Source organism: Colias eurytheme, chromosome 12, assembly GCF_061535395.1.
Source record: "Colias eurytheme isolate Ceu_HAF_F1 chromosome 12, ilColEury1 Martin Lab GWU primary, whole genome shotgun sequence".
NCBI lineage: Eukaryota > Metazoa > Arthropoda > Insecta > Lepidoptera > Pieridae > Colias > Colias eurytheme.
Window position 1 is genome coordinate 616,250 of NC_142991.1, and position 27,317 is coordinate 643,566.

The 27,317-nt window shown below is 34.8% G+C and overlaps 2 protein-coding genes across 3 annotated transcripts in view; one reads left to right on the forward strand and one right to left on the reverse strand.

Moving 5' to 3' along the window:
- Nucleotides 1-27,317, reverse strand: part of nonC (serine/threonine-protein kinase Smg1) — a 94,885-nt gene that overhangs the window by 59,644 nt on the left and 7,924 nt on the right. The gene's annotated exons all lie outside the window — the stretch shown is intronic.
- On the forward strand, nt 11,644-27,237 carry mAChR-C (muscarinic Acetylcholine Receptor, C-type). 2 transcript variants are annotated; one of them, XM_090108006.1, is made up of 5 exons: nt 11,644-11,822; nt 23,725-24,256; nt 24,602-24,761; nt 25,529-25,699; nt 26,445-27,237. In XM_090108006.1, exons 2-5 carry the CDS (start codon nt 23,886-23,888, stop codon nt 26,949-26,951), a joined length of 1,209 nt encoding a protein of 402 aa, XP_089964132.1. In that variant the 5' UTR covers nt 11,644-11,822; nt 23,725-23,885; the 3' UTR covers nt 26,952-27,237. The 2 variants fall into 2 exon arrangements, with proteins under 2 accessions (XP_089964132.1, XP_089964131.1); XM_090108005.1 differs by having other exon boundaries at nt 23,739-24,256.

The following is a 27,317-nucleotide window of genomic DNA, read 5'->3' on the forward strand; positions in this document are numbered from 1 at the left end:
TTCTTCATGATCACGAGTAGAAAAACTGCACCAACATTATGCTTTAGGTGCACTGCCGTTTCCAACCGTCTGGTTATAATCGTCACTTATTAGGCGCGGGACATATACAAGCGGCGCGGCGTGCATCGGGTGCGCTATTGGCATTTTGTATGAAATAATTTTGGAAAGGCGCAACCTTGGCGCAACCTTGGCACAACCGTGGCGTGCCGTCTCGACGCCTGTCCAAAATTCTTTCATACAAAATGTATAAGAAGGACGTGGTGCAAAACAGATTCAAGAGGTGCGCTTATGGCACGCCCGCGCCCGCGCCGCTTGTGTTTGACCCGCGCCTTAGAGGCCCGTGAGCTCGCATACGAATCCGTGCGTGTCATTTTAATGAGTGCCTTATACAGTTGAAATTGAATGGATTCCACATTCGATTGGATGCAAATTGAGGTTTTATTTTCGTACGAGTAATCCGACACGACGTGATTACGCATGAGGCATTTTTATCCCAATATTAAATATAATTTTAAATAAATCTCTACCTGCGTATATTGTTTGGTAAACAAGTTTATTTATAGATATCTGTTTAGTATGCGATAGTTTTTAAATGACCTGCCCCTTTGCTTGCTCTGTCATAAAAAAATGAGCTTATTCGATTGATGTATACCTATTAAAGTTGTATGATTAAACTATAGAGATGGGATAATATAATACATATATCATTTAAATTCATATAAAGCGACGCATCTATTTCTGTGATCTTTTTGTCATGAATTTTATGTTGCAAAGTCAATCTGCTAGTCATCTATCAACATTCTATGAACAATTTTTTATATAAAATGTAAAAACGAGATTAAATTCAGCAGAGCACCGTAACGAGCTTCCCGCGTAAAAACAAAGGTTCGCCACGTTACCTTTTAAAATAAACGTTTTAAGCCGTTTTTTAAACATCTGCCCGAAACAGATAATTAATAAGCTTTGCAGGCATTTCTTAAAACTCTTTTATTTGTATTATATGGATATGCGGGGTTACCGTGACGTCTTAAATCAATCATCGTCATCACTTTTCTACTGGAATAACTACTGCTTAGAGACATTATGATATGATAATGCATAGATAGAAGCACCAGATTATTAGATAGCTTTGTACAGAAAATACTACTTTTAGGTAGAAAATACGCCAGATCTAAACCGAATTTTACACAGGTTTTAAATAATTTTATAAATATAAAATAGGGCAAGCATGTTTTAAACCGTTTATCTCTTAAAGAAAATTGTTATTATAAATTACTTAGCCGCTAAGCCAAACGATGTTTCACTTAATGAGCTATTTTAGACCACAAAGGAGTGTCATATCCGCTTTGGAATGAGACTGTTTACGAATAATTCACAAAAAAGCTTACACTAATGTTTAAAGATTAAAATAGCGATATATTACTAACTTTAACAGCGGTTTTCCCGAATTGGTACAACCTAATTGTTATGATGTGACGATTTAAAAGCACTTCTTTACTTTAAACTCTGTCTGCTTAGTTGATTAAATTAATATTGAATTTTGATCTTTATTATTTGCTTTTCGGTAATACACGTGAACGTTTAATAAATTGACACACTTAACATCTGTTTTTAATTAATTGCAGTTTCCAATACAAACTATGTTTACTACACTACTCCTAGTGAGTAACTGCCTTCAATATAACAAAGCCAGCATCTACTCACAACGAGTCCCGCCAAATAGATTACCTCTGTATAATGAAAGAATCCGCAAACCTTAAACCGGTAAAACTGAATCGTAAACCGTCACGTTACAGACTTCCGGATTTCAACGAATTGGCCCATTTACGGTTTTATGGGGATAAACTTTATATCTGCTATCTATTCACTTAATATACTCTGTGCAGATTCATTAATCTTAAAGTACCTATGATCGTTAAGATTAAGAAAGGTATTTGGAATTAGCATGACGAAAGTTAATTGCGATGTCTTGACGAAAGGATTTTTTACAAGCTGCTTCTGATTTTTAGGGAGTAACTAAACAGAAATTATACAACAATGTAATACAACTCATTTTTACAAATTACAATAACCAACAATTACCTACACATCATACATCTTGTTCGAATGCGGTTTTACTCCTACCCTCCACAAAAACCAATAAACATGCTCCGAACGCTTATCGAATTCAATAAGAGTTCAATTTCTCTTCACAAAATAGCGAGCCATATATGTGCGACAGTTAGCACGTCTTTTATGGGGGCTTTCGAGGCAGTAAAGATATCGGTCATCATAAAATTTGTATGTCAACCAGTAACTAGATACGCGGGTACTCGTGGTCTTATCTTTTTATTATTTTGGATAAATTTCGTTTTGCGCTCGCAATTTCCTTGTAAATTGTATGTAAATAAAAAGCAACACAACATTACCGAAGTTCAATAGGAACTTGCGTTTCTAATAATCTTAAAATTCTATGTATTTCAACACCTTTACCAAAAAATTCTATTCATCGACTAATGAGTCAAATAATAATAAGTAGGAGACCACTCGACATTTTATTATAACCATTTAACAACATTGTTGATTTGAGAACCAATTAGATACATCTATATCCGAGTTCAATAACTGCCCGTCTACCAAAGATGTTACGAAAAGATCAATACTTCTAAGTAAAAACCTCTAAGACCATCTAGTACATTCAGCAAAAACTACAATAACTCATAGGAAGCGATAATTCACGGGTATTATCAACAATCATCGTAATGCGCCTGCCGCACGTGCCATTGACTTGCCCGCGGCTTGGCGTCACGCCAGTAACCATGGCAACCGTGGCATTCAACTTTACGACCTCTCCTACGTTGTGTCTTGGTAAATCTTTAAAGATCATCCAAAATACCCTTAACCGAATAGGATCCTTATACAATTTGAAAGAAAGGCTAAATTTCCGTGCGTCGCTTCCCTCTTTTATATTTTAATTAACAAATAAAAGTTTCAGCTACGCCTATTGAAAATCCGTAGAATACAGTGTCTCGCCGGTAAAAAATAAACCGCATGAAAACATAAAAATTTCTCATTAGGCCGTATTACAGCTGAGTTCTTTACAAATGATCCCATAAAAGTTTTATTACTGTTACGGTGAGGTAAAATAGTAAATTGTTTCGCTATTTAATTTGAAGCTATTTCCCCGATATAAATTGCGAAAAGAATATATAAAGGTAGCCTGCAGAATATTCCAAATTTGCGTCCACTAAATTACATTTTCATATAATTTCACAAACAAAAACGTAAAGGTAAGAAACGAAGCAGGAGCAGCGAGCGAGTTCATTTGATTTACTGAGGTCACGGGGTACGGGCGAAACAATAGTTTATATTCTTAGTTCAAGCCACCATAGAATATTGCTACTTTTCAATATAACATTATTTTTTTTAGAATAAAATTTCAAGATCACGTCGTCATCGCAATACGACGATATTATACGTCATGGAGTAAGGCGACAATTTTGGTAGGTACATATATTTAAATATTGCCAAAGAAGTTTCAGGGACACTTTTGCTCGGTACACACGCTCTTTTTTATTATTTTATTATGTTCTTATAAAGATAAATATACGAGTATTTAACGATCTGTAATTGAGTTTATAACGTGTCATTTAAGTAAAATAGTGCAATGAAAAGATCACAATGAACAGACACACTTAATTCAGTTTTATTCGCCACTTTATAGTTATCCGAATGACTCGTTATTACTGTTATTAAAGTAACTCAGATTCTGCTGAATTAGATGGAGCGATAAACATTTGAGTCGTTATAAAGAATGGAAATGGGAGTGCAGTCAATTTAAAATATTATTACACTTACAGAACTACTCACTTAAAATTACACTAAATAAATCACTCCTAGAGCTAGGAGCTTACCAAAACTTTTTGGAAAACCGAGATATTATAATATTATTTGAATTAAGTAGACGTAGAGAATGTAACGTACAGAAACTCTTTTAAAAAAGCACCCGAGCGCAAGAGACGTCATATATCTCAAGAATATGTATGAGCAATTTACTTACAGCACTTAAGATGCAAATCAGCGACTTACCTGAAAAATACAAACATTATGCATGAGAAACCGCTAAAAATAGACTTGAAGGATAAAAATTACAAGTAACAGGCAAATTACTATCTTCTAATAAGTTTACTTCAATGTGAATCTTACTAATAATCAATATTCCTAAAAAATACTTTAGTGGTCAATTTTGTTCGAGTAATAAGAATGAAGTATTCTTGAATTAAGGATATATTTTTACGAAAAAGACATCGAAACATGAGATTACTCAAGTTTGGGAAGCCTTAGAGGGCGCGACCTCTGAGTGGCAACGAGTGGCAGATCTTAACCCCACGAATATGTCCCTTTTACATTTAGCCAGATACGCAATTAGATAACGCAAAAAGGGCTAAAATAAAGGATAAGACGCCTTTCTGCTGTGTACATTTCATTATGGCGACTCTGTTTGCTATTTTTAGAATATACTTGCACAGAGAAATATAATATATTACTATGTAGCCACAAATTTAAGCACTTAGAAATAATAGTCAAGAAATTTAAATCTCTCTTTTATAGTCAATACCATTCAGCCAAAACATATAGGAAACTTTTAAATCCATACCCCGTAACATATATAGAAAATATACATAAGCATCCTTATATTGCACATGAAGAAACCCTAAAAAGGTCGTTCTATCGCCTTCACCCTTCGCTTTTAACCCTTCACATCCTTACAACTTTCGCAAATGTACTTACATCGTATCCATTCGAGATAACATTTTTAACTTTGCAAGAAAATGTGTTGCACATTTAAAGATACAAAACATTAGTAGATTATTTATGTGCGATACATGTGTTTTTCAATAGTATAGATTTATCTTTTTTGAATCAGTAAATGTAGTAAGTAGTAGTTTAGAACTATATCACCCATTACGTATTGGAAACTTAAATTATTATCGACATCTTTGAATCACACGAGATTTGCAGTAGAAAAACTAGGAGTCTCATAACCCTGTGAGGGGCAATAACGCAGCATCCCGCCAATTACATCTCATTATGTAAGTTATGCGCAGATTACGCCGGCTCTTTATAGCCGCTCTCGGCACTCCTCTCGCGTACTCCATGATTCTTTCCGCGCCACTAATTCGCCTACTTTTCTTTTATATGCAAAAGTGAATTACACGTAAAAGTTAACTTTGTATATTGCTGAAAGGTTCTAGATAATTAAGACGGTGATTTAAACACACGTTATGTGAGCCAAAATTTATTATAACGACATGTATAGCCCGCTGTGAAAGTTTGTACCCATTGGGAGTAATACGAATTTTCGGGATAAAGTTATATCAGTTATCGTGTACAATATTTCATCCAATTTCATGAAAAATAAAGAAACAAGCATACAGATATGCCTATACAAAACTATTCAAACTAATAAATCGTGCTATATTTTTTCAAATTGCTCAATAAATAAGAAGTTTATTTCACTGTATATATTAAGATTAAGAAGAGATAGGGTTATACCACGATTTCTTAGAATAACATACGATACCTACATAAAATCAATAGCAACACACAACAGATGGTCGTCAATCCACTACAGGAAAGTCTTTCGATACGCTCAATAGACTATAAAAATGTGCGGAGTCATGTCAATGACCCTTGCTAGAAACTAAATTGGCCATTTGTCGGTCGTTCAGCGAAAGAGTCAAAAAGTCAAGTTAATCCGAATAACTTTTAGCACAAAATCGATAAAAACAAATAAATTTAAGAAGTTTAAAATAATAAATTCCTCTCGACAAAAACAAATCTCTTAAAAATGTAAGCAAATTCCTACATCAAAAATTTATCTGAAAATTAAATCACACCGATGAATTAGATCATTTAAATAACTTGAAGCACCTGACTTATATATCTACAATTAGTTTTTACGAACAAACGTTTATATAAAGAACTTTTACAACTACAGTTGATAGTCGGTAAAACGTACTCCGACCGTCGACCCTTATGATTGCACCCATTGTACGGTGACGTCATCTGACCTGAGCGACCCTTTCGTACTCCACACATAATCAAAATATTTTACACGGCCATAAGATTTGGAAAATATTTTCGCTATGCCACTTGCGGATCGCATATTTGCTACAGGTACCTATGGTAAGACTTTGGGCTCGGTTTTTTTCTTTTAGTACTTACTAAAAATACTTTTATAACGGTATTGTAGTTGTTACAATATTTTCTATATTCATCGAATTTTTACTTCCAATAAATAAACATTGCTAGTTGCTAGTTGCTACACATATAAACAAAATAATTGATGAAAAACTTTTATAAAATATACAAAAATATTCACAGAATTGTGAATACAAATTATAGGTAGATTATTCCAACGAATATTTTTGAAATCCAGCCATACTAAGAAGCTATAAAACACGAATCTATCGCGATTCGCGACCGTCCCACAGAATCTGCTCACCGATGCCTACATCCCCCGATCCGCAAACAAACATATATATTAGTATTAGTAGCGAGTTAATTCCCGATCCAAGGTCGAAAAGTTTCGCAATTTGTTGGGACACATAAATACCGGCGTTCCGGCAACATGGGGGCCTGGCGGGGCGCCAGACGATCAATGTCACTATCACACTTTCACATGCAAGTTATTTTAGTTGTATTTTCACTTGTTCTATTTGGGGCGTTTTGGCAACCCTATTTACGCTCAGCAGCGTTCAGCTTCCACTGCTATAACACTAGGTAGGGTTGCCAAGATTCACTTTTGAACTTTCACTTAAAGTGTTTTGGCCGGAATGAAGATAGATTTTTTGAACCACTTCGCCGCCTTCGCTCAGCGAAACAGATAAGGGGTGATACGATCTGAGATGAGTTACGACTGCTAAGGATGCTCATATTTATCTCTTGCGAAATCGGCCTGAGTTTTCGTAACAAATTATTTATAAAATAAAACAACAGTATTTTAAAAGCACTAAAAATCTATCTACCGAGTAAAAACAATTTTACCACTAAGATTTGAACCTATAACCCTACAGTCATTAAATCTAAGCAACTATAACTACTATCTACGCGGTTAATTAAGATGGAATTGATTATTGAATTCAATGTTGATGACGTCACGCCTACAAACAATTGAGGCACTATAGCTGCATACTCCATGCATCTGCATCCAGTAGGCAGTATATTAGCTTATGAAGAGCCACATTACAAGCGCTAATTATTTAACTTCGCATTTAAACAAGATTCATTAATTACCTTAATTAGTCCACTTTAATTAATGCACAGAAGTTTATAAACACAAAACGCTCGTTCAAATACGCAGAGCCTCTTGCTTAAGAGAACGCAAAAATTAATTTGAAATTATCTCTTAAGAATTCCATTACACATTTAATTTCTTCTGTTTGTTTTATATTAGTAGCAATTAGGGGACCTGAGTAATGGATTGGCGCAGTTTTTATGAAAGTATTCTTGCTTTGCAGAAATATAAAACTAAGATCAACCCGTGGCTTTAAGGCTGTTTATCATATCTATATAAAAATATTACCAACTAGCGGTCCGCCCCGGCTTCGCCCGTGGTACATATTTATGTTTTCTCTACATAAGAACCATCCTGGTACTTCAAGGAATATAATAAAAAAAGAATTATCGAAATCGGTCCACCCGTTCTCGAGTTATGCGCTTACCAACACATTTTGCGATTCATTTTTATATTATAGATTTTGGTAAAATAAATAAATTAAGAAGTGTGGAAGAGCGAACATATTCATATCTACGCAATTATTTTCTTTCGATTATTATTTTTACTGAACTTTGAAAATTCAATATGTATACTTCTTTAAACACATTCATAGCGAATATTTGTAAATGCTTCATATATTCATTCTTCCCTTTCATTTTATGGTTCTCTTACTATATACTTTACAAATTAATTATTCTTCCTTCACGAAGCCTAATTCCTTGATCACAACAAGCACCTATAACAAATGATGTGCCACAAATACTTAAGGCTATCAAGATTCAGTTAAAGTTGTTACTTGCAAGTGCTGAAGTACCCCAAGTATCAACTGCTTTCTGTGTTTTATCGGTGGCAAAAAACTTTGGCATGATTCGCACCGGCTGATTGTGTTAATTGCAACTGCTACGCTCTCAAGGGAAATTCTACATAATATTACTAAACCAAAGTTTGTGGTAACACTTTATGGGTAAGTACAGTAGTTAAATATTTTACCTGCTGATAATGCGATTAAAATAATAAAATAAATTAAGATGTATTATAATCTTTGTAAACTTAAAAAATGAACTTAAGAAAAAAATACAATTTAATAACGCTGTGTAGATTGAAATTTCAAATTAAAGATCTTTGGTTATAGACAGAATTAAATATATCTATTATAAGCCTATAAACTTAGTAAATACCTATATTTGAGTAAATATACGGTTTCATAACATTCCTCTATACACTATTACCTACAGCTAATCCCCTTATTTAACGCAAATTTATCAAATTGCACAAACTTTAAATTTAACACGTAACATTTATTCCAAAGCGCCTTGCACGTGCGCTGCAGAAAACCGTGAACTTGCGAGATTAATAACAACCGTTCTGAAATGTATAGTGTTATATGGCACTAAAAATGTAGGTGTTTAGGAGTCAATGTGGTTCAAATGATTGAGAATAATTGGTGAATCATGCTGATAAGCCAATCGTATATCTATTAGTGGAAGCTTGACTGAATTAAATGCAACATGTTTAACAAAATATAAGTGACATCGCGAGATAGTATAATATGATGATTATATAATATGATATTTATATCCGGTACATAACCTTATATTGTTATAATATATTGCTTACAGTATTGTTATTCAGTGATAATATTTCATCGAAGCCAACCGTCTACTCAAGCCGTAAAGAAACTTCAATAATACGAACATTTCTTAAACGTAATGAAAATAAAAATCAAATACAAAAATAAACCAGACGAGCTGAAAGCTCATAAAGCTCTACAGCTTTACATTTATGCAATTAATCGCAGTCATTTTATAATTAAAAAAAAATTACGAATGCAAACTAATAAAATGAATGTTTATTTTATATAAATATTTTTACGAGCACAAAACTTAAGCCCATCCAGGGCCGTTATTAAATAGGTCCGCTTTTCGAGCGCCGCTTGAAAAATCTCATTAAGCCGCTCAAAACGGAAAGTAATTTTAAACTCTCATTACTCTGTGTGCTCAAAGCAAAACGACAATGCGAGAAACTTAACTGTTATAAGGAGACGGCGGATTTCCGCGGCCGTGTCGCTAAACATTCCGCCATATGACCTAAAAGCTAAAACCTATAATATACCACAATATGTATTCATAACGAATGAGAAGATCTATTCAGAGATAGGGGAGACCGAGGGGAGTTGAAACAATTTTCACGTTTTGTTTGATATAACTCATGCTATTATCAGAAATCTTATGGTACTGGTATCAATCGATAGGGTATTCTATACACTTGCGAAGGGTTAGCATAAATAAACGGTTAGCGTTATAAATGGTGGTGAAAAATTGACTTAATCGTAACAAGTCACCTTGTTTCAATTCCCCTCATACCGAGGTAAGATGAAACAGAGGTCGAGGAGAGTTGAAACATTATGATTCTGGGGAGTAATAGGAGCTGCAAAATAAACATGATGATTTAATTCAAAGGTATTAATTAAAACTTATATTTTCAAGTAATCAAGGACCTTTATAAGTAATATTTTAATGACATATCAGTCAAGTAAGTCTAATACAAATAATAAACACCTAAATTAAAAAAAAATAACATGCGTAACATCAATTATAATCAGTCGAATCAACAAATTGTTTTACATTTTTATAAAACTAAATCTTTGACATAAAATAGTTAATAATCAGTCATTTTTAAAGTATTACAATCAGTACCTACTATAAACTATTTAAGGAACAATAATCTAAAAAATGTCAAAGACAAAGTTCTCTACCAGCACAAGCTTTATGAACCCACAATTGGCATTTCAGACATTGAACCCACTTTTATTTGGATCTATTATTTGAATATGATTCCATACAGCAAATGCAGCAGGGTTACTCTTCTTCTTCATCACTATCTTCGTTTCTTGACAACCTTAACCTTTTTTGTTTTACAGCCTGGTTTTGATCTTTTTTTTGCTTTAGTTCCTCCAGTAGGCACGCTTAAACAAATAAACAGATTAAATCAACAATAAAATCCTATTATCTTCGTACTTTTTTGTTATAATCAGATATTAAATTGAAAACAAGGAGAGTTGAAACAGTCTGTTTCAAATCACCTCGGTGAGAAAAAACCTCCCAATTTTTATTCAAATCACGATCAAGCAGTAAATACACAGAAATCAAATTTACCAAGTATATTTCAAGAATCTATAGATAATAAGTTTTTAAAACATATATAGCTCAACCCAAAAAACAAAACCAATATTAAAGTACGAGCATCGTAAAAAATCATGAAATACTTACTTTTTGCGATTTTCGGCACATGTCATTCAGAACTACACAACTGCACAAATGACGCCACCGGCGTGAACTGACGCGATAGCTGGTGGAGGGAGTTGGTTAAAAAAGACGTTACCAGATCGCTAACAGTTTTAGGTTCCGAGAAATCGGGACTGTTTCAACTCACCTTTGTTTCAAAACCCCTCGGTCTCCCCTACTGCATCGACTTTACGAGTTGGAATCCACGCAAGGTTACGATACGGATAGAAAATTTAGAACATTCTATCTATCTAATAAATTTTATGTAGATACCTTACATCATCGTACTATTCAACAAAATACGATAGCTTCGTAACTGTTAAGCCCAGATAAAGTTTGCCTATCCCAAGCCTGTCTACCGAAAACAACCGCAACCAAACATTTCAAACTATTTGGGAAAATGTTTGAGTCAATATGGATACTTGGTACATTAAGAAAATCTACAAATTAACTAGATAAACTTTTTAACTTATTTATATTAAATATTAAAAGATTAATTAAATTGAATCCAATAGTAGAAGTATTGTCGTTCAAAACAAGAAGAACCCCTACAGAAATGTATTTTTTGAAAACAATGTGTTAATGTGAGGCTTTTCACTTCCGCTTTTCTTTCAAAGAAAACGGTTTCCATTATGAATTTCCTTTGTAAATTAACCGTTAAGCAAACATCGTTTCGAAACGAACGCGAAATAATTAAAAGCAAATATTAAAGAAACCATTAAGGAGTTATATTCCTATATAGTAGGCCTTTAGATTTAATTTACACACTGCAACATACATATAATTCAGAACTAATAAGCTTCATGTGCTCTTCCGTGCGAAGCACATACATACTCAAATTTTTATCCATCATCACAACCGCGACAGTGCAACATGAATATTTTCACAGCTTATGCGCTCGCCGTACCGGCGTACGGTGACAAGCGCGGGGTTACAGAGACAAACGTAACAGCTAATGAAACAGCAACACCGCGGATTAAAAACAAACTTTCCCCTTCATTACCATCGCGAAAAACGTCGACCTTTGTTAACGCACGCCGGTGGCCACAAAGGCCGCGAAACTCCAATCCCGAAGAACATGAAGCAGTCCGATGCCGAGCGCCGACGCGACCGCACGTCACTCCACCCGAAATTATTATCGTATCGAAATAAAAATCCAAGTTTCAGTGATCGCCCGCAGTGTTGACAAAACAAAAGTGGTTTATGTATTCTGTGATGCGTAGTGATTGTCGCGGAAAGTACTCTCGCTCGTTTGTACTAATGGAAACACCGTTGAGGTAAATATTGACAATAGACGGGTTCTGCGGATTCCGAGCGACGACTGATATCCGTTTGACAAGTATTTGCAGTGCTGTCGAATCGTGTCCGGTGCGATTACTGTGTCGGACGCGGAAATTTATTACTGAAAACTATAGGACAGTGTACACACACGATCACTACTTTTGAACACATTTCACATCATGCAAAAACTTTTTATAACTTAAATTTTACAGATTTTACACTTTATCGCAAGTTAAACGCGCTACCTTATAACTCTGTAATAAGCAAGCGTTTCGCGTACGTTGAACCACAGGGAGAAAGAATTAAAAGTCTTTTGCAATTTATAGTGAAGCTCCCTCAGACCTCCTTACGTAAGCATCCAGCTAAACCCCGCCCCCATTTATGTAACCATCCGATTTCGAATCAATTTTATTTGAGTATTCAATTCCACTCACTGAAACAGAGGCAATGTTTACCACTCGACGGACATCATACATACAGCGCATAAATATGCAAAATTTAATTGTTGCTTTTCTTTTATGAATAGCGCGAGTATTGCGACTGAAACATTCAAAGTAGCTTGGAAAAGCTTCTGAAATAATTTTTAAATACACAATTTCCACTTACAAAAATTGGAATTCCGTCAATTACGTACAGTGAAACATAGTTAATATGCGAGTAGGCTGTAACTAGGTTGGCCCGACCTTGAGGATGCCGCACGTGATTGTATGCCATGTGGCCGCATGCATATGATGTACTGCGCATGCATTACGTGCCAACCGAATATTTTATACGTTTCCACCGCACGAAGCTCGATAGATTCGTAATTCGTACAGCTCAGCATTTCAGTTTCCAAAATAGGCATACGCTACATTTAGAAGGCGATAACATCGGGTCGATCGGCCTTTGTAACTAAATATAATGCAAAGGCTGCTCGATAACGGGCCATGCTAGACTGAAAACCTTCATCTGTTTTGTTCAACTTTAAAAAAATAGTATTCACGAAAAAGTACTTGTTTCAATAAATTAGAAGATCTTTTTGAATAATATGACCTATTTCGATTGGGACAAAAAGACTCGGAATCGAAGACACCTCATTCCGCCCGAATTCATTCAACTGGTAATGAAAGCATTCCGGGTAATTTTTCCTTGGGGAGACTGCAGTCAAACGGTTTCACAAACAATGCGCGCTCAACTACACAATTTTTACTCACTTTGTACAGGACACAAATCTTTTTCACCGCATAATTTCAGTCGCATTCGTAATATCAAAGACAAACGAGCTGCTCGTATGAAAACAAGAAGAAATCGCCAATTCAATACAGTGACGCAAATGAGCAATAGTAAATCTTTTAGGCCCGCAATAAATCGTCGTTCCCCATTATTGGGACCGGTCGCAAGGTCAACACACCCAAGGACAATCCAAAGGCATTTACAGTCGATAAGCTCCATTACGGCCAATTTATACTGCTTCTAAATAACTCCCACTTGTAACTAATGTTACTGGTGTATTGTGTAGCGAATGGCCAATATCTGCAAGCGATAGTTTGGAAAGCCATCGGCGTCGGCCATCGAAAAGATATTGGATGCGATTCATAACTTTTATACGAGCCAGATTCTATTGAATAACTATCGAAACAGTGAAAGGTAGGAGCAGTAAGTGGATTGTTGAAAACTAAACTACTCAAAACAAATATCACTTAATCTACATAATTATTATTAGATACATTTTTTTACACTGACATCGCGATTTCTGTCACAGAACATTAAATGTGATTCACTGTTTTTTAATACCTTTGTTCAGATTTATCCAAAAATATATAATAGAATGCACTAGCAGTTGCACGTTCCCTACATAAATATAAATATATCCGCAGATAGAAGTTTCGTACGCATATGATATATTTTTAGACACGCAGAAATCGAGACGAATCGTTTTGATTTTGAATCCTGTTTATATCACGATACAATGTTACTGCATTAAACATAATATAAATACTTGATAATATAACGCAATTTTCCTTTCATATGCATCTTTCTTCATGAAAAATTTTACAGAGACAAATTGTCAAATAAAATTGATGAGTTGAATTAAGTATTATTTGGACAGAAAATATAAAGGTATAAATACCAATAATACCCTTTGTTCTTACTTATCTTACTTATAGGGTTAATTCCCTGATAAACAAATCTATCTCAATACGCGAAGACTATATTTCCACACCATTTATAACACAAGTTCTAGTTTTACCTCCAAGAGTCCAGAATTCATCAACGTTGCGCCAACCTGCCAGGAATATTCCCCAAATTGACTTTCTCGTACAGCTTCATTCCGCAAGTTTGGCATCAACACAACACTGTATTACAGGAATACCGGAAGATTATACCGGATTCTAATGATTGATCTCGGTTTGATATTATATTATCTTCAGTTATGTTTACACGGTAGTATGAATGAAAATAGATTGCCATATGCTACGTTGAATTGTGTGAAATAGAACGATGAAATAAGGGAATGGTTTTATGTTTTTTTTTTATTATTTTTGATAGGAGTAAAGGAATAATTTAATTAGCTAATGAGCTTTTTATTGTCTCTATTTATCGACTGAAAGAAGTTTATCAAATGAGTTTTAAATTACTTTTATTCATTAATATGAGGTCGAAAGTAATCATTTTTACGAATATTTAGGTAATAAAAATAAAAGCTCACATCCTTGACCCTAGTCCCTAACGATATTCCGTCTAGCATCAGATCAAAACAATAATACCTATATCTAGTTACTCTTAAACCTTACCTAATCTCTATGAACCTACCTACCCAGTGACTATATAATATATTGTATAAAATATGTAACAAAATGGACAATAGCCATCGGTTGGAGCAACTCATTTCACGGTGTCTGCCCCCGGATAACTCATCTCAACTACTCGTGGCTTATGATTGGCTTTATTTTGGAATTTCCTTATTGACTTTATTATTAGATGTATTAATCCAAATATACGAGATAAAGGTTAATCGATGAATTGAAAAGAAGACGTTTTTATATTATGTGGGGAATCTTTATAAGTCATGATTCATGTTTTATTTTAGACTAGCGGTCCGCCCCGGCTTCGCCCGTGGTACATATTTATGTTTTCTCTACATAAGAACCATCCTGGTACTTGAAGGAATATAATAAAAAAAGAATTATCGAAATCGGTCAACCCGTTCTCGAGTTATGCGCTTACCAACACATTTTGCGATTCATTTTTATATATAAAGAAGATTATGTTATCGTCTGAATCTTTGTATTAGATTCGAAGTTCAATGAAGAGTTTTAGGTATGTGCAAATGTAATCAATCAATGAATGTATAACGTTGTATAACTGTAACTTAGTTTGGGTTTGAGAAAGGATTTCCGAATAAATCAAAAACTCGTTTAACCGAGTTACCAATAAGCCAAGTCTATTAAAAGAAAAAGTTTCAGAAAGTGTTCCGATGAAAATATTTTATTGAAAAACCTCTCAAATGGCAAAGTTTCAAATGACAAAATGTTTAAAGGTTTAAAGTAATAAAAGTGATGAACTATAGGTACAATTTCTTAAGCTGAAAAAGTGTATTAGTACTAATAATAATGATAATCAGTGCTCTTAAATTAATAGGGAAATTAATTGAGTTTATTACCCGCCTTATATTTTTTTAACGATTTCTGATAGACTGGCGCTACATGTTATTTAAAAAAACTGTGTGTATAATGAAGAAAAACTAATACCTTGTAGGTATTGGCAATACAACGCGACGCAACTCCCATCTCATTATACAAAATGATCCTTATCGACACGTTTATTCCACAGTATACGTAATGAAGTACAATAGATAATTTAATTTTATAGGTTCAACTTAATGAAACGGAGCGGCAGGGAAAATCTTACCTTTGTTACAGAACATTAATTATAACACATTTTATACTTTTATCTATACTGATATTATAAAGCTGAAGAGTTTGTTTGTTTGAACGCGCTAATCTCAGGAACTACTGATCCCAGTTGAAAAATTATTTCGGTGTTAGATAGCCCATTTATCGAGGAAGGCTATAGCTAGAGCGGAGCAATGCGAGTAAAACCGCGAGGCACAGGTAGCTTTTTATATAAATTCACGCATTGTCTGTTTCTCGCAATTCCGCGTTAGAGGTACAATTTTCAATCATTGACCTTAAGCTTGTTCATAATGATTACAGACAACATATAACTTGTCCGTATGTTACGCACATATATACTTCCCACTAACAACTATGACACAAGCTAGAAAGCCGATAATCGCGTCTTACACAACACTTCATAAACATTATTTGAATAGGCTCTGCAAACGGCACGAAGAACAAATATATACCTATCTTAATTTAGCGGTTCGGGTATTTACCACTATAGTAGATAAATCACACATGGTTGTGAAACATATGTGTTATGTGCTTGGAAAATGATATAAAGCTCGCATTGTTATTCACATTTTCGTTAATGTGCAGAAAATTTCGTACAATACATTTTATAATAATCAGGTCAGTCCAACTATTCATTTGCTTTATTAAACCCTTACATAGTTAATTACAAATTTACATTTCTGGAAAACATTCTGCATACTTGATGTATATTAAACCAAAAACTACCGACATCATAATATCACACATATTATATTGAAATCTTTGTGAAAAGGAGCAAAATCATCACCGCGGAGACGCGTCGACAGAAAGCCAATGCTAATTCAATAATAATGACAACCTCAGATTTCAATTTGAGTGAATGTATCGCGAATTGATATTGGCAATTTATTTTTATTTTCATTTTGCATTCGGAAATGCATGAGCTAGCGCGCACGAGCAACTTTGTCTCCGCAACTATTTTGTCTCCGCAACTATTTTGTCTCTCCACCCATGGGCTAGTATGAAAGTGCGCGCACGTAGCGACGCAACTCCCCATAAAAATTGATGGGAGAGCCGTTAAAATGTAGAAGCCCTTCTGGCTAACATTGAGAGACACCACACAAAAAAAAAAAAAAAAAACAAAATAGTTGCGGAGACAAAGTTGCTCGTGCGCGCTGGGTAATTGGATTACATTATATGACGACGAGGTTGGCGCAGTGGTAAAGTAACTGCCTACTGAGCCGACGGTCCCGGGTGCGATCCCCGGTCAGGGCAAATATTTGTGTGATGAACTCAATTATTTGTTCTTGGGTCTGGGTGTTATTATCTATATATGTATTTATTAAATATTATATTTATTGTCGCATAGTACCCACAACACAAGCCTTAATTGAGCTTACTGTGGGACTAGGTTGATTTGTGTAATAATATCCTATAATATTTATTTATTTTTATTATTTATTTATTTACATTCAACTAACGATTTGATGATTAAATCTCTGTTAGGTAGTGTTAAATAATCATTTGTACATACAAATACTTAATATATATTTAAAGATATAAACTAGACTCACTGCTTACTAAACTTGAGAGGGAAAGATAAACTTTGTAAGAAGTCTGATAGTTTGATAAATAATCACAACAATATATCAAGTTTGCTTTCCACTCTATCTACGATAAATGTCCCATTTGAGGAGAAAAATATGTACGACTATTTATATTTAAGATCCACATTCATATAAGAACACAACGCACTATAACAACACACAAACTACCCACTCCAACTCCCAAAAACAAGAGAGACAAGCTTTTCACCGTTCATTGACGTGTAACTGTATCAAAAATCCAAATACAATCCTAAAACACAGTCATAGGACATTCCGGAAACGATGTCTTAAATCATAAAATAGCGAACTTGTCTTAATAGCGTGATATTGTCTAATTGTCCACACGACTTCCTCGTGAGTCGTGCCACCATTTTAGATAACCATTAAACAGCCATAAATGGACGTATTAATGGGCTCACTCAGCTGACTCACGTTTACTGATCCCACAAAAAATGTATCATTCAATTTCCTAAATATAGCTCAAAACTCGTAAGATGTTGCCGAACGCTGTTCGGTTTTAATTTTATAGAAATATTTAACATATCTCATTTGAAATTGTAATACTAAATTAAATTCTACGTTTCGCATCAAATAAAATCGGCTACTTTAGCCATTAAAATGTAATTTGCAATTCCTACAGGGAAACAAAAAACAATTTTCATCGATAACACCTACTCCAGCGATTATTCTATACGATTTCAAATTCATATTAGGCAATACTTTGTTACACCTATTTCATTGTATACCTTTATTATGTTCCGCAGTAATTACTTTTATTACCTACTTCAAACGCGTGGACTTAAAACAATTAGAGCATATTATTTCACAAAGTAATGAAATTATTTCACACAAGAAAGTAGCTACAAAGCAACTATGTATTTCTTCACTTTATGTGTGTGCGTTAAAATAATACACTAAGTATCTATCGAAGCATATTGACACTGAAATCTCATCACGTATTCAATCCAAGCATTCATGAAGTGAAATCAGTAAACACCTAATTAATCTTATTAAATCCCAATTCCAATGTTCAACTACATTCCCGACAATTAGATTATACAATACAAAATTTGGGAGCACTTAGCCGCGCTCCAATTCACAGGCCCAAACGTCTGCTGAATACCCAAAATCTTCTTAATAAATGAGTGGGCAACATTGCCTCACTGGATGAATCCGTAATGCCGTACTCAAGAGCCAGTTTACGGGAGAGGCCTTTATTATTTCAAACTCATTGACTATTCCAATATTATTAGAGTTGCAAAAGCACCCGAATCCGAAACATGAAATATCAAAATCAATTCGTCGGTTTGCATTTTTAATTCGTGCACGGTACGGAAAATTGTTTGATACTTCAATTTTAAAGCACGGTTTCAATAGCTTCAACCGTACTAAATATTTAAATTCATTAGCAATTTCTATAAATAGGTACGATTTCCTGCGTTTTTTTTGCACGAACCAATTCTATACCAAACGGTTTCCCCTAGCAACCAGCATTGCCTTGAAACCCCGGAAGGCACTAGTGAATCACATATTTACGTTAACTTTAATGTTAACCTAAATTCCGGATGTCACTTAGTCCCGCGCGTGCTTCATAAAACGTTTATTTATTTCTGCAACGTTTACCATTCCTAATGGAATACTTTACGACATCAAGTGATCTCATACATTAGGGGTTACACACGCCGCGTTGTCTCCTTGCCCCTTTAATAATCCCAATCGTACGAAACTAATTTGCCGCAACATTTCTACAAACGTTCAATTAAAAATACCACATCAATTATAACGATCGCCGTTCTATACGAATCTTAATTATTTTCAATATTAAAACAGAAATGTTTGCAGAGTTTTAAGGTCGAATAGCGACGCTTTATGAAAGTCGCTAATGAGGACTTTGACTTTCCTGAACCTTTTTAATGCCATAGCGCAGGCATTTCATTTATAATGTCATTTAGAGTCCCATCTTTTAACACAACAAACTATAATCTTTGAAAAACCTTGTGTCGTTTTCAACTGCATGTATGAAATTAAAGTTATTCCTACAGCGTTCAACGATAACTTTTCAAAGTGCATATTTCTTCACACATGGCACCTTCCCACAATTTCAATGAGCATGCAAGTAAGACCAGATATAAAACGTCTATAAGCGAAACGTGTCCTTCGCTTCCATCGATCCGATGTAATAATCGCTCCAAATCAACCCGAAAACCGTAGCAATTTTATAAATTACGACATCCATATATCTAATGTATCATCCATTTGATTATTATCTGTATTATATTGAAATTGGTAATTATACTAAATATCAATCATTGCATATGATCATTCTTAATGTTTTATGCCATGTCTGCCATATTGTGTTCTAAATTAATGTTTCAAGTTCTTTGTATATTTCCTCAGAAATCCTAAGCTGTAATATCGTTGTTTATTAACTGTGTCTCCATGTCTCCATTTTCCAATGCTCTGGGCTGGCAGATGTCGGATTACTCGCGCGATTGGTTAGTCGGGCTGCATATCAATGAGTTAGGTGCGTCGCTTACTACGACGTGTAATATTTCACATTATCTTCAATATTCCATTAAGTGCAGGTTTAGTTACTTACATCCTCGCAAATTGAAACGAGTGCGTGGGAATTTCGTTCATAGCTACGATCGTGGAATCTTTAATTCAGTCCTAATACTTTTAAAATAACGAATACTATCTACACATCACACCGAAACATTCATTCAAAGAAGCTTTACCTTTAGTTTGAAATAGTCAGTAGGTATGTACTGACGATTTTTATTCCAATCTGAATGTTAAATCTGTCTAGATACAATTAAAATTAATCTTTCGCGACACGCAGCATTCATCATATGTACAGGTATTGATCGTACTTTAAGATTTAACACTTGCATACAACCAATATAATTAATAAATACCTCTACATAGCACCAATTTAAACATGCTGAATTCCTATTCAGCATGTTTAAATTGGTGGCAGCATTGGTGGCAGCAGCATATTTAACATCTCGCAAACGTTTATTCGATCAGTAACAATAGAACCTTAACCGATATCAGTGAGTGGACACAAAGGGCATTAGAGGCAGCTTGAGCAATCGCCGCCGTGCGCAGAATATTGGGTCTCGATTGACTTGCAATGATAACGTTTACCAGGGTAAACAGCCGTGAGGGCTGCATTTACCGGATTATTCCGTTTCACCTCGCATCGGGCTTTATTTACATTCTGAATAAGGGAGTTTAGGAATAGATTTCTGTATAACAGTGCCCACTATAGTTGTAAATAATTGAACTATAAGTAAGATGTTTCAAGTCTAAGCATATCAACTAATTAATAAACTTTACAAGTACCGTAGTATATAAAATTCGTCATGATACACATTAGGAATAGATTTCTGTTAAATTTATGTATTACAATGCCTAATATTTGATCCATAGTAAAATGTATCTAGTCTATCAACACTAGCAATGTTTACGAGCATATAAAAATCTTCATCACCCACAATTCTGTGGATTGATCCCCTACTTAGTGGATGCTTACGTCACAATACAGTAAACCCGCTGTTCATATCTCACTGGCTTAGGCCCGACGTCAGACCCAATAATTTTGTTTTCATGTACTTGTACTGGGGGAGACTTTAAGTGTCCAAAAGGGCGAGGGAAAACTTTATGTGGATGTTTGTAGGGTGCGTTGACCAGTACAGCTTGTACAAACAGAAAATAACAGTGTGAAGATATATTGAAATAGTTGTGTAGTGTGTTCGTGCGGTAACGATAGATTATTATAGAATTTAATTGCGTTAATATAATAACGCCCATTGAAATAATTGCCACGTCACAGCTATTATTTTAATCTAAGTAAAAATATTTCATTTTTAAGGAGCTATTATTATAATCTAAGTAAAAATATTTCATTAATTTATAACATAACTAGCGGTCCGCCCCGGCTTCGCCCGTGGTAGGTACCTACATGTTTAAACTATTCTATCTCTCAAGTTGGATCGAACTGCACATGGTGTGCGAATTTTATTATAATCGTAACCGATTATAATAAAATTCGAACCACTTAACAGTGGTTTAGGAGTCCATTGAGGACAAACATTGTGACACGAGATTTATATATATTAGATATGTCACTCACATACGAAAGTTTCGGTTACTATTAAAAACGGTCATATACTATTTAAAAGATCGTTTGATAAGTACGAACTGATTAGCTTTTCCTCACTTATATCATAACGTCACAACAAGTTTCTGTAGGTATAACTAATAAAAATAATACAGTAAAATAATCAGACTAGATGACAATGCATTATTAACTAGCCAGTTAGGATTGATAGCATAACAACACAACATTAATCCCACTTCGATCAATGCTGAGTGTGGATTACTGATATTTCCGAAAACGATAATTTACGGTAATGGATAATCAAGCTCATACATTATTTAACAGTTAAACAATCAACTACGTTTAGCACATTAGAGAGATTATATGAACATAGATACACTATAATTAAACTTATGTACCAATATTGAAAATAACTATTTAAATTAAGTTGGATAAAATATCCTAAGTGGGGTTATTAGATTATGAATAGTTTAAAAGAAATTTAATTCAAGAATATAAGTGTAAAAAACTGAGAAAAATGATGTTTTACAAGCAAGGTTTAATTCCTCGTAGTAAGTAAAGGACAATCTTTTTCTCTTCATGTAATCACTTCCTATCTGAATTTTTTAACCAAAATTATTATTCATAAATATTTAAATTACTTTACAAAATACGTAGAGCCCAATTTAAGTTCAGAATTATTTTTGCCTCTAGGTGTTTTGTGTCAGACAATAACTTCTAAAGATGTTCACTGAGAAACTTATTTCATTAATCTATTTCAGTACTATTAAAAGACCTAACCAAGTGTATTTAGGGATTAATTTAAGCATAATATTGTGTTTAGTAATTCCTATGTATTATGAATTCAATATATGTAACATCAAAATTCTGTTTGAACTCAATAATGATCCCACACATCAGCTTGTCGGATAATTATTGTGGCTTACGTGAAAATAAATTATGTGCGAACATACAGCCAGTTGCAATCAGATAAATCGGATTTGTAAAACATTTGTGAAATTCGTCAAATGTGTACTTTAAATGTAAATATCATATTAAAGAACGAAATCAAATCATAATCTAACTTTAAACTCAACTTCTCAATAAGAATATAAATTAAAAATAACTATTTTTAAATTTAAATATGAATAGAATTTCCCGATAGAAATTTGCCGAGGTGAATAAGACTACATAAACATGTATTTTGGATATAATGTGCATTAAACGTATCCTAGTAAAAGATTTATTTGTTACACTCGTATATAGACTTATATATTATAATTAAACATCTTCCCATTTACAGTCAATCGATATTGTAACTAGCAAGGCCGGGAAAGTTATGTAATGGGCACATTAAATATAAATGTGACCACGAAAACTCCACGCTGCGTGAATACGTGAACACGCGGCGAAAACACACATCTTTATATAAATTACACATGAATATCATACACATTTAACGAGGTATTTCATAAGCTAATTACTTGGAAGCACATATTTTATGAGAGTAATTTTTTTAGGTTTTTTGAAATTGTAATTTTATACGCTATATTTTTAGTGTGTTATAAATATAAAATGTTTTTACATTAATTAATTAAACCGACTTATGTTACGTCCACTTCCAAGATCGTTTACATAATATGGAAGTAGTTTTTATCTAGAAAGCATTTACAAACATTATTTGCAAATATTTGTGAAACTATATTTTAACGTTTAATCATACTTTCTCGGTTTGTACTGATTCTTAAATATAGCTTTCACTTTACATTCATATCATAGCAATGACTTTTCGTAAAAAAAAAACTTATTCTTACGCTGAAAAATGTAACTGAAACGTGTAATCCGACTCATACAAGATTAACTTTATGAATTTCAAATCGTCTCATTCTATTCATGAAATCACACAAGTTTCTGAAACAAACATGAGATTTCCAAGAAATAACAATACATGTATAACATCTTACGGTTGCTTAAATATGCAGTAGAATCGATAAAGTCAAAGGTCGTTCCTCGTTGGTCATAAATATTTCAGTGGACCAGAGCGCCGCTAACGAACAAATTGCTAGCAAAAATCCTATTAATAATGCAGCCGTAAAGCCTGTTGAGGAGTAATATTTAATGTTTCGACATTAATATGGACTGTGATTTTATTAGTACCACTCTACTGCTGCTTTTTCGCTTCAAAGATATTTAAATTTATTCAGCAAACTCAATTCTCATTCAGTCCAGGCAGCCTTAAATAATAAATGGTCAATTCTTATTTAATGGATTGTTTACAAACGAAACTATTTGCTGTAACACTAATCAACAGTCACTTTGTTTCAGATACCGGTGGTGTTCAAAATAGGCGCGATGTTCGAACCGTGTTAGTGTAGTGCAAAAATGTGTGTGACGTTAAATATGTGCGTGTAAAAGTTCGACACGACGTCGAATCTGTCGGAGCTATCGCTGGCGCAAGCGACCAGCGATGGTATGGACTTTGTACTGGGCAACGAGAGCGATGGCGGGTGGAACGGCACCGAGGCGACGGCTCCCGACCTGTACAACTACTGGGCGTGGAGCATCGTCGACGGCGCGCTCATGCTGCTCATCATCAGCGGCAACACGCTCACCATCCTCGCCGTCACCATGAGCCGCCGCCTCTCGTCGCTCGTCTCCAACCAGTTCGTGCTCAACCTGGCCATCTCCGACCTGATGGTGGGCCTCACGCTGCCCTACCACCTCGTCTTCTACCTCAACGACGACTTCGGCAAGATCAAGTGGTCGTGCCTCATGAGATTCATTCTGATAATACTCGCGTGCCTCGCGTCCATTTACAACATCATTGCGATCGCTGTAGACAGGTGAGGATGGCGTGCGATCACGATTTTGCTCTCATGGAAACTTACAAAAATCTATTGCAATCTCGAGTCACGAACTTTACATGCATTATCTAGTCTCAGATTTAGAAATGAATGAGTCTTAAACGTTTTTGCAAAATAATCCACAGCGTCATTTCATCAATACAATACAATCAAGTATCAACTTTTTTAAACCGTTGCTACCTTTTATTAATTAGTATTTCATTAATGAATATAAATAAATATTGATTATTGTCAAAGCTCACATCCGTGAAATATCATTTAAAATATTGGCTATAACTTTAGAAAATTTCCTAACACCATATTCCCCATTTCATTAAACTGCAGGTACATAGCAATAGTCCACCCGCTGCACTACAGCCGGTACATGACGAAGCTGATCACGCGGCTGCTGATGAGCGCCACCTGGTCGGTAGCCGTGTGCATTAGCTGCATACCCATCTTCTGGAACGACTGGCAGGACGGCGTGTCGTGCGAGATGAATGTGGTATGTATAATGTCATTTTGGACCAAAATTTAAGGTAACTTTACGATAGAATAAATACAAAGTAAAAAAGTAAAAGTGAGCAATGCTCGTCGTTCTTAATATTATATTTATGATCGTACCTTATGACCTACGCCCGAAGGGATCGTGCAATCCTATACATTATGTATATCGTAATGGATTCTATGCCAAAAAAATATTCCTAAGAAGTAAGAACCCTAGGGTTATCCAAAACCCATCGTCCCATCATTCAGTAAACATGATAATGAATATTTCAGCGATAAACACCGATAGCATATCTGATATATATTACCCACGAGTTTTCTATAATGAACAGATAATTGTTTATTGAGTTAAGCATAGCTCCAAACAACTGCTGTGTTCGAGAACTATGTTTCATTATGTTATAAATGAAGAACTTTTCATTTTTTAACAAATTAAAGTCTCACGTGATAATTAAAATCTTAATAAGTTATATGAACAGTATGTAATAACTTCGTAGATAATGTAAAGTTTACCCGACTCTGTATACCGTAATTGCTAGATTTATTTTCACAAGCCTCACAACTTCACAAGTCAATTAATTGATAACATGAACCCTAATATGGTAAGGTAATTAACACCCTATATTCTTCTTCTCCATAGATACTGCTTTCCGAATCGGTGGTAAATTTTAAAAATATGTAATGACGATTCGAAAGTGCTTCTCAAATCTCAATGAAGTATAATTGAATAAATAAATGTTTGAGTTTGAGTATTCCAATTCGCAGGTGGTCCCAAAAACGTACACAACGAGCATCCTAGCGCCGATGTTCTCGCTCATCTGGATGGTGATGTTCATCCTGTACTGGCGGATATGGCGCGAGGCGACGTGCCACGCGCGCCGCATGCGGGCCAACACCTGCTGCCCCGCGGGCGCTAACGATTGGAAAAGTATTCAGGTACCTCGTGTTTTATATCATTATAAAATAAAGCCGTTTTAAAACACTGCTGATTATTTTGCAATATTTAAAATGGAAATTCTAAGATTTTATTAGCACGATTGATTTAATCCTTTTTTGTTTGACACAATAAATTGTTATATTATATTGTATTAGCCTGTTGTGTCCCAATGCTGGGCAAAGGCCTCCCCAAAGCGCTATATACAGGGTTACTTGTAAAACACCAGCAACCTCGCAGGACAAGATAGCTAACATCATAAGTAACAACATTTGTTCTACGACTTTTGGCATAACGCAATAAATTATTTTTAAATGATTTTTTAAACTTTTATTGTACTCTCCTTACATTTGTAAGTCTATGTTCTATTAATTATCGGATGGACGACGCGACGCCCCCTTCCCCCTCTCGTTCGCTTTTTGTTTACGTAATTTTTGGGAGGCGTAGAGTTTATAATATTCAGACGGAAAATTAAATGAATATTTATTTTTGTATGAAAATAAAATCTAACAAATTATCAAAAGTCGTAGAACAAATGTTGTTACTTATGATGTTAGCTATCTTGTCCTGCGAGGTTGCCGGTGTTTTACAAGTAACCCTGTATAAGAATATTAAAGAAAAAGTATAAAAATAACTCGCACATGTCAAATGCTTTGTAAAGCTTTCGAAGCTTTATTAAGTTCAAAACTTAAAACATAATCCGTTGCGTTAATACATATATTAAACTATTATTTTAATCTGTTTCAGGTGGTACTTCTAGTCCTGGGTTCTTTCTCAATATGTTGGATGCCATTCGTGGTGGTGGCGTGTGCGCAAACGCTACCGATCGTCCGCCTCCAGAACCCCATCGCCTACAGGCTGACTTCATCCCTAGCGATGTCCAATTCTGGCATCAACCCTCTCATATACGCGTGGAAAAACGCTGGCTTCAGAGCGGCATTCGCTAAGCTACTGCGGTGCAAAAGACCAGACACATCCGAGTACAGGGGGTCACCGGCCCCAGAAAGGAAAAGGGGATCTGTCGCTCTTCGCGAAGGCTCTATCACAAGGTCTACGCCACCGGCTGGCATATCGAGCTTCGGCGGAAGGCCAGCGCGTCTGGTCTACGTCGAGCATGAGCCGGACACATCGCGGTGTAGAATTATAGAAAATGCCGGATACATTGACAGTGAGCGCGGAGATACGAATCCGTCTTACGCTCCGGACGGACCCACCCCTATCCACAGGCCTACTCGAACCCCAGATGTAGTGTAGTGTTAATTTAAGCATGAACAATAGACATTCTGTGGGAAATGTGAAACGCTTCTAGTTTTAAAATAGTTTTAGGTACCCTATTGCTTTCGGTACCGACTTGTTCAAATCTAAGCTCAAGATTCTAAGGCTTTATTGTTGAAATTTTATTCAAATTCTAATATGTTTCCTGCCGATGGATCAAATATACGGATGAACTCTGTTTATCTTTGAAATGTTTAAAATAGGTTTAAATAAAATTTGATGTGTAATTATAATATTATGTAACTTATGATATCGGTCTTTCATTTCATAGTTTTAATTAACTAAGAAAACCCTTAGACTCGTAAGTGAAAGAACGTAAAACGTTAAAAATATTGATTTGTTTTA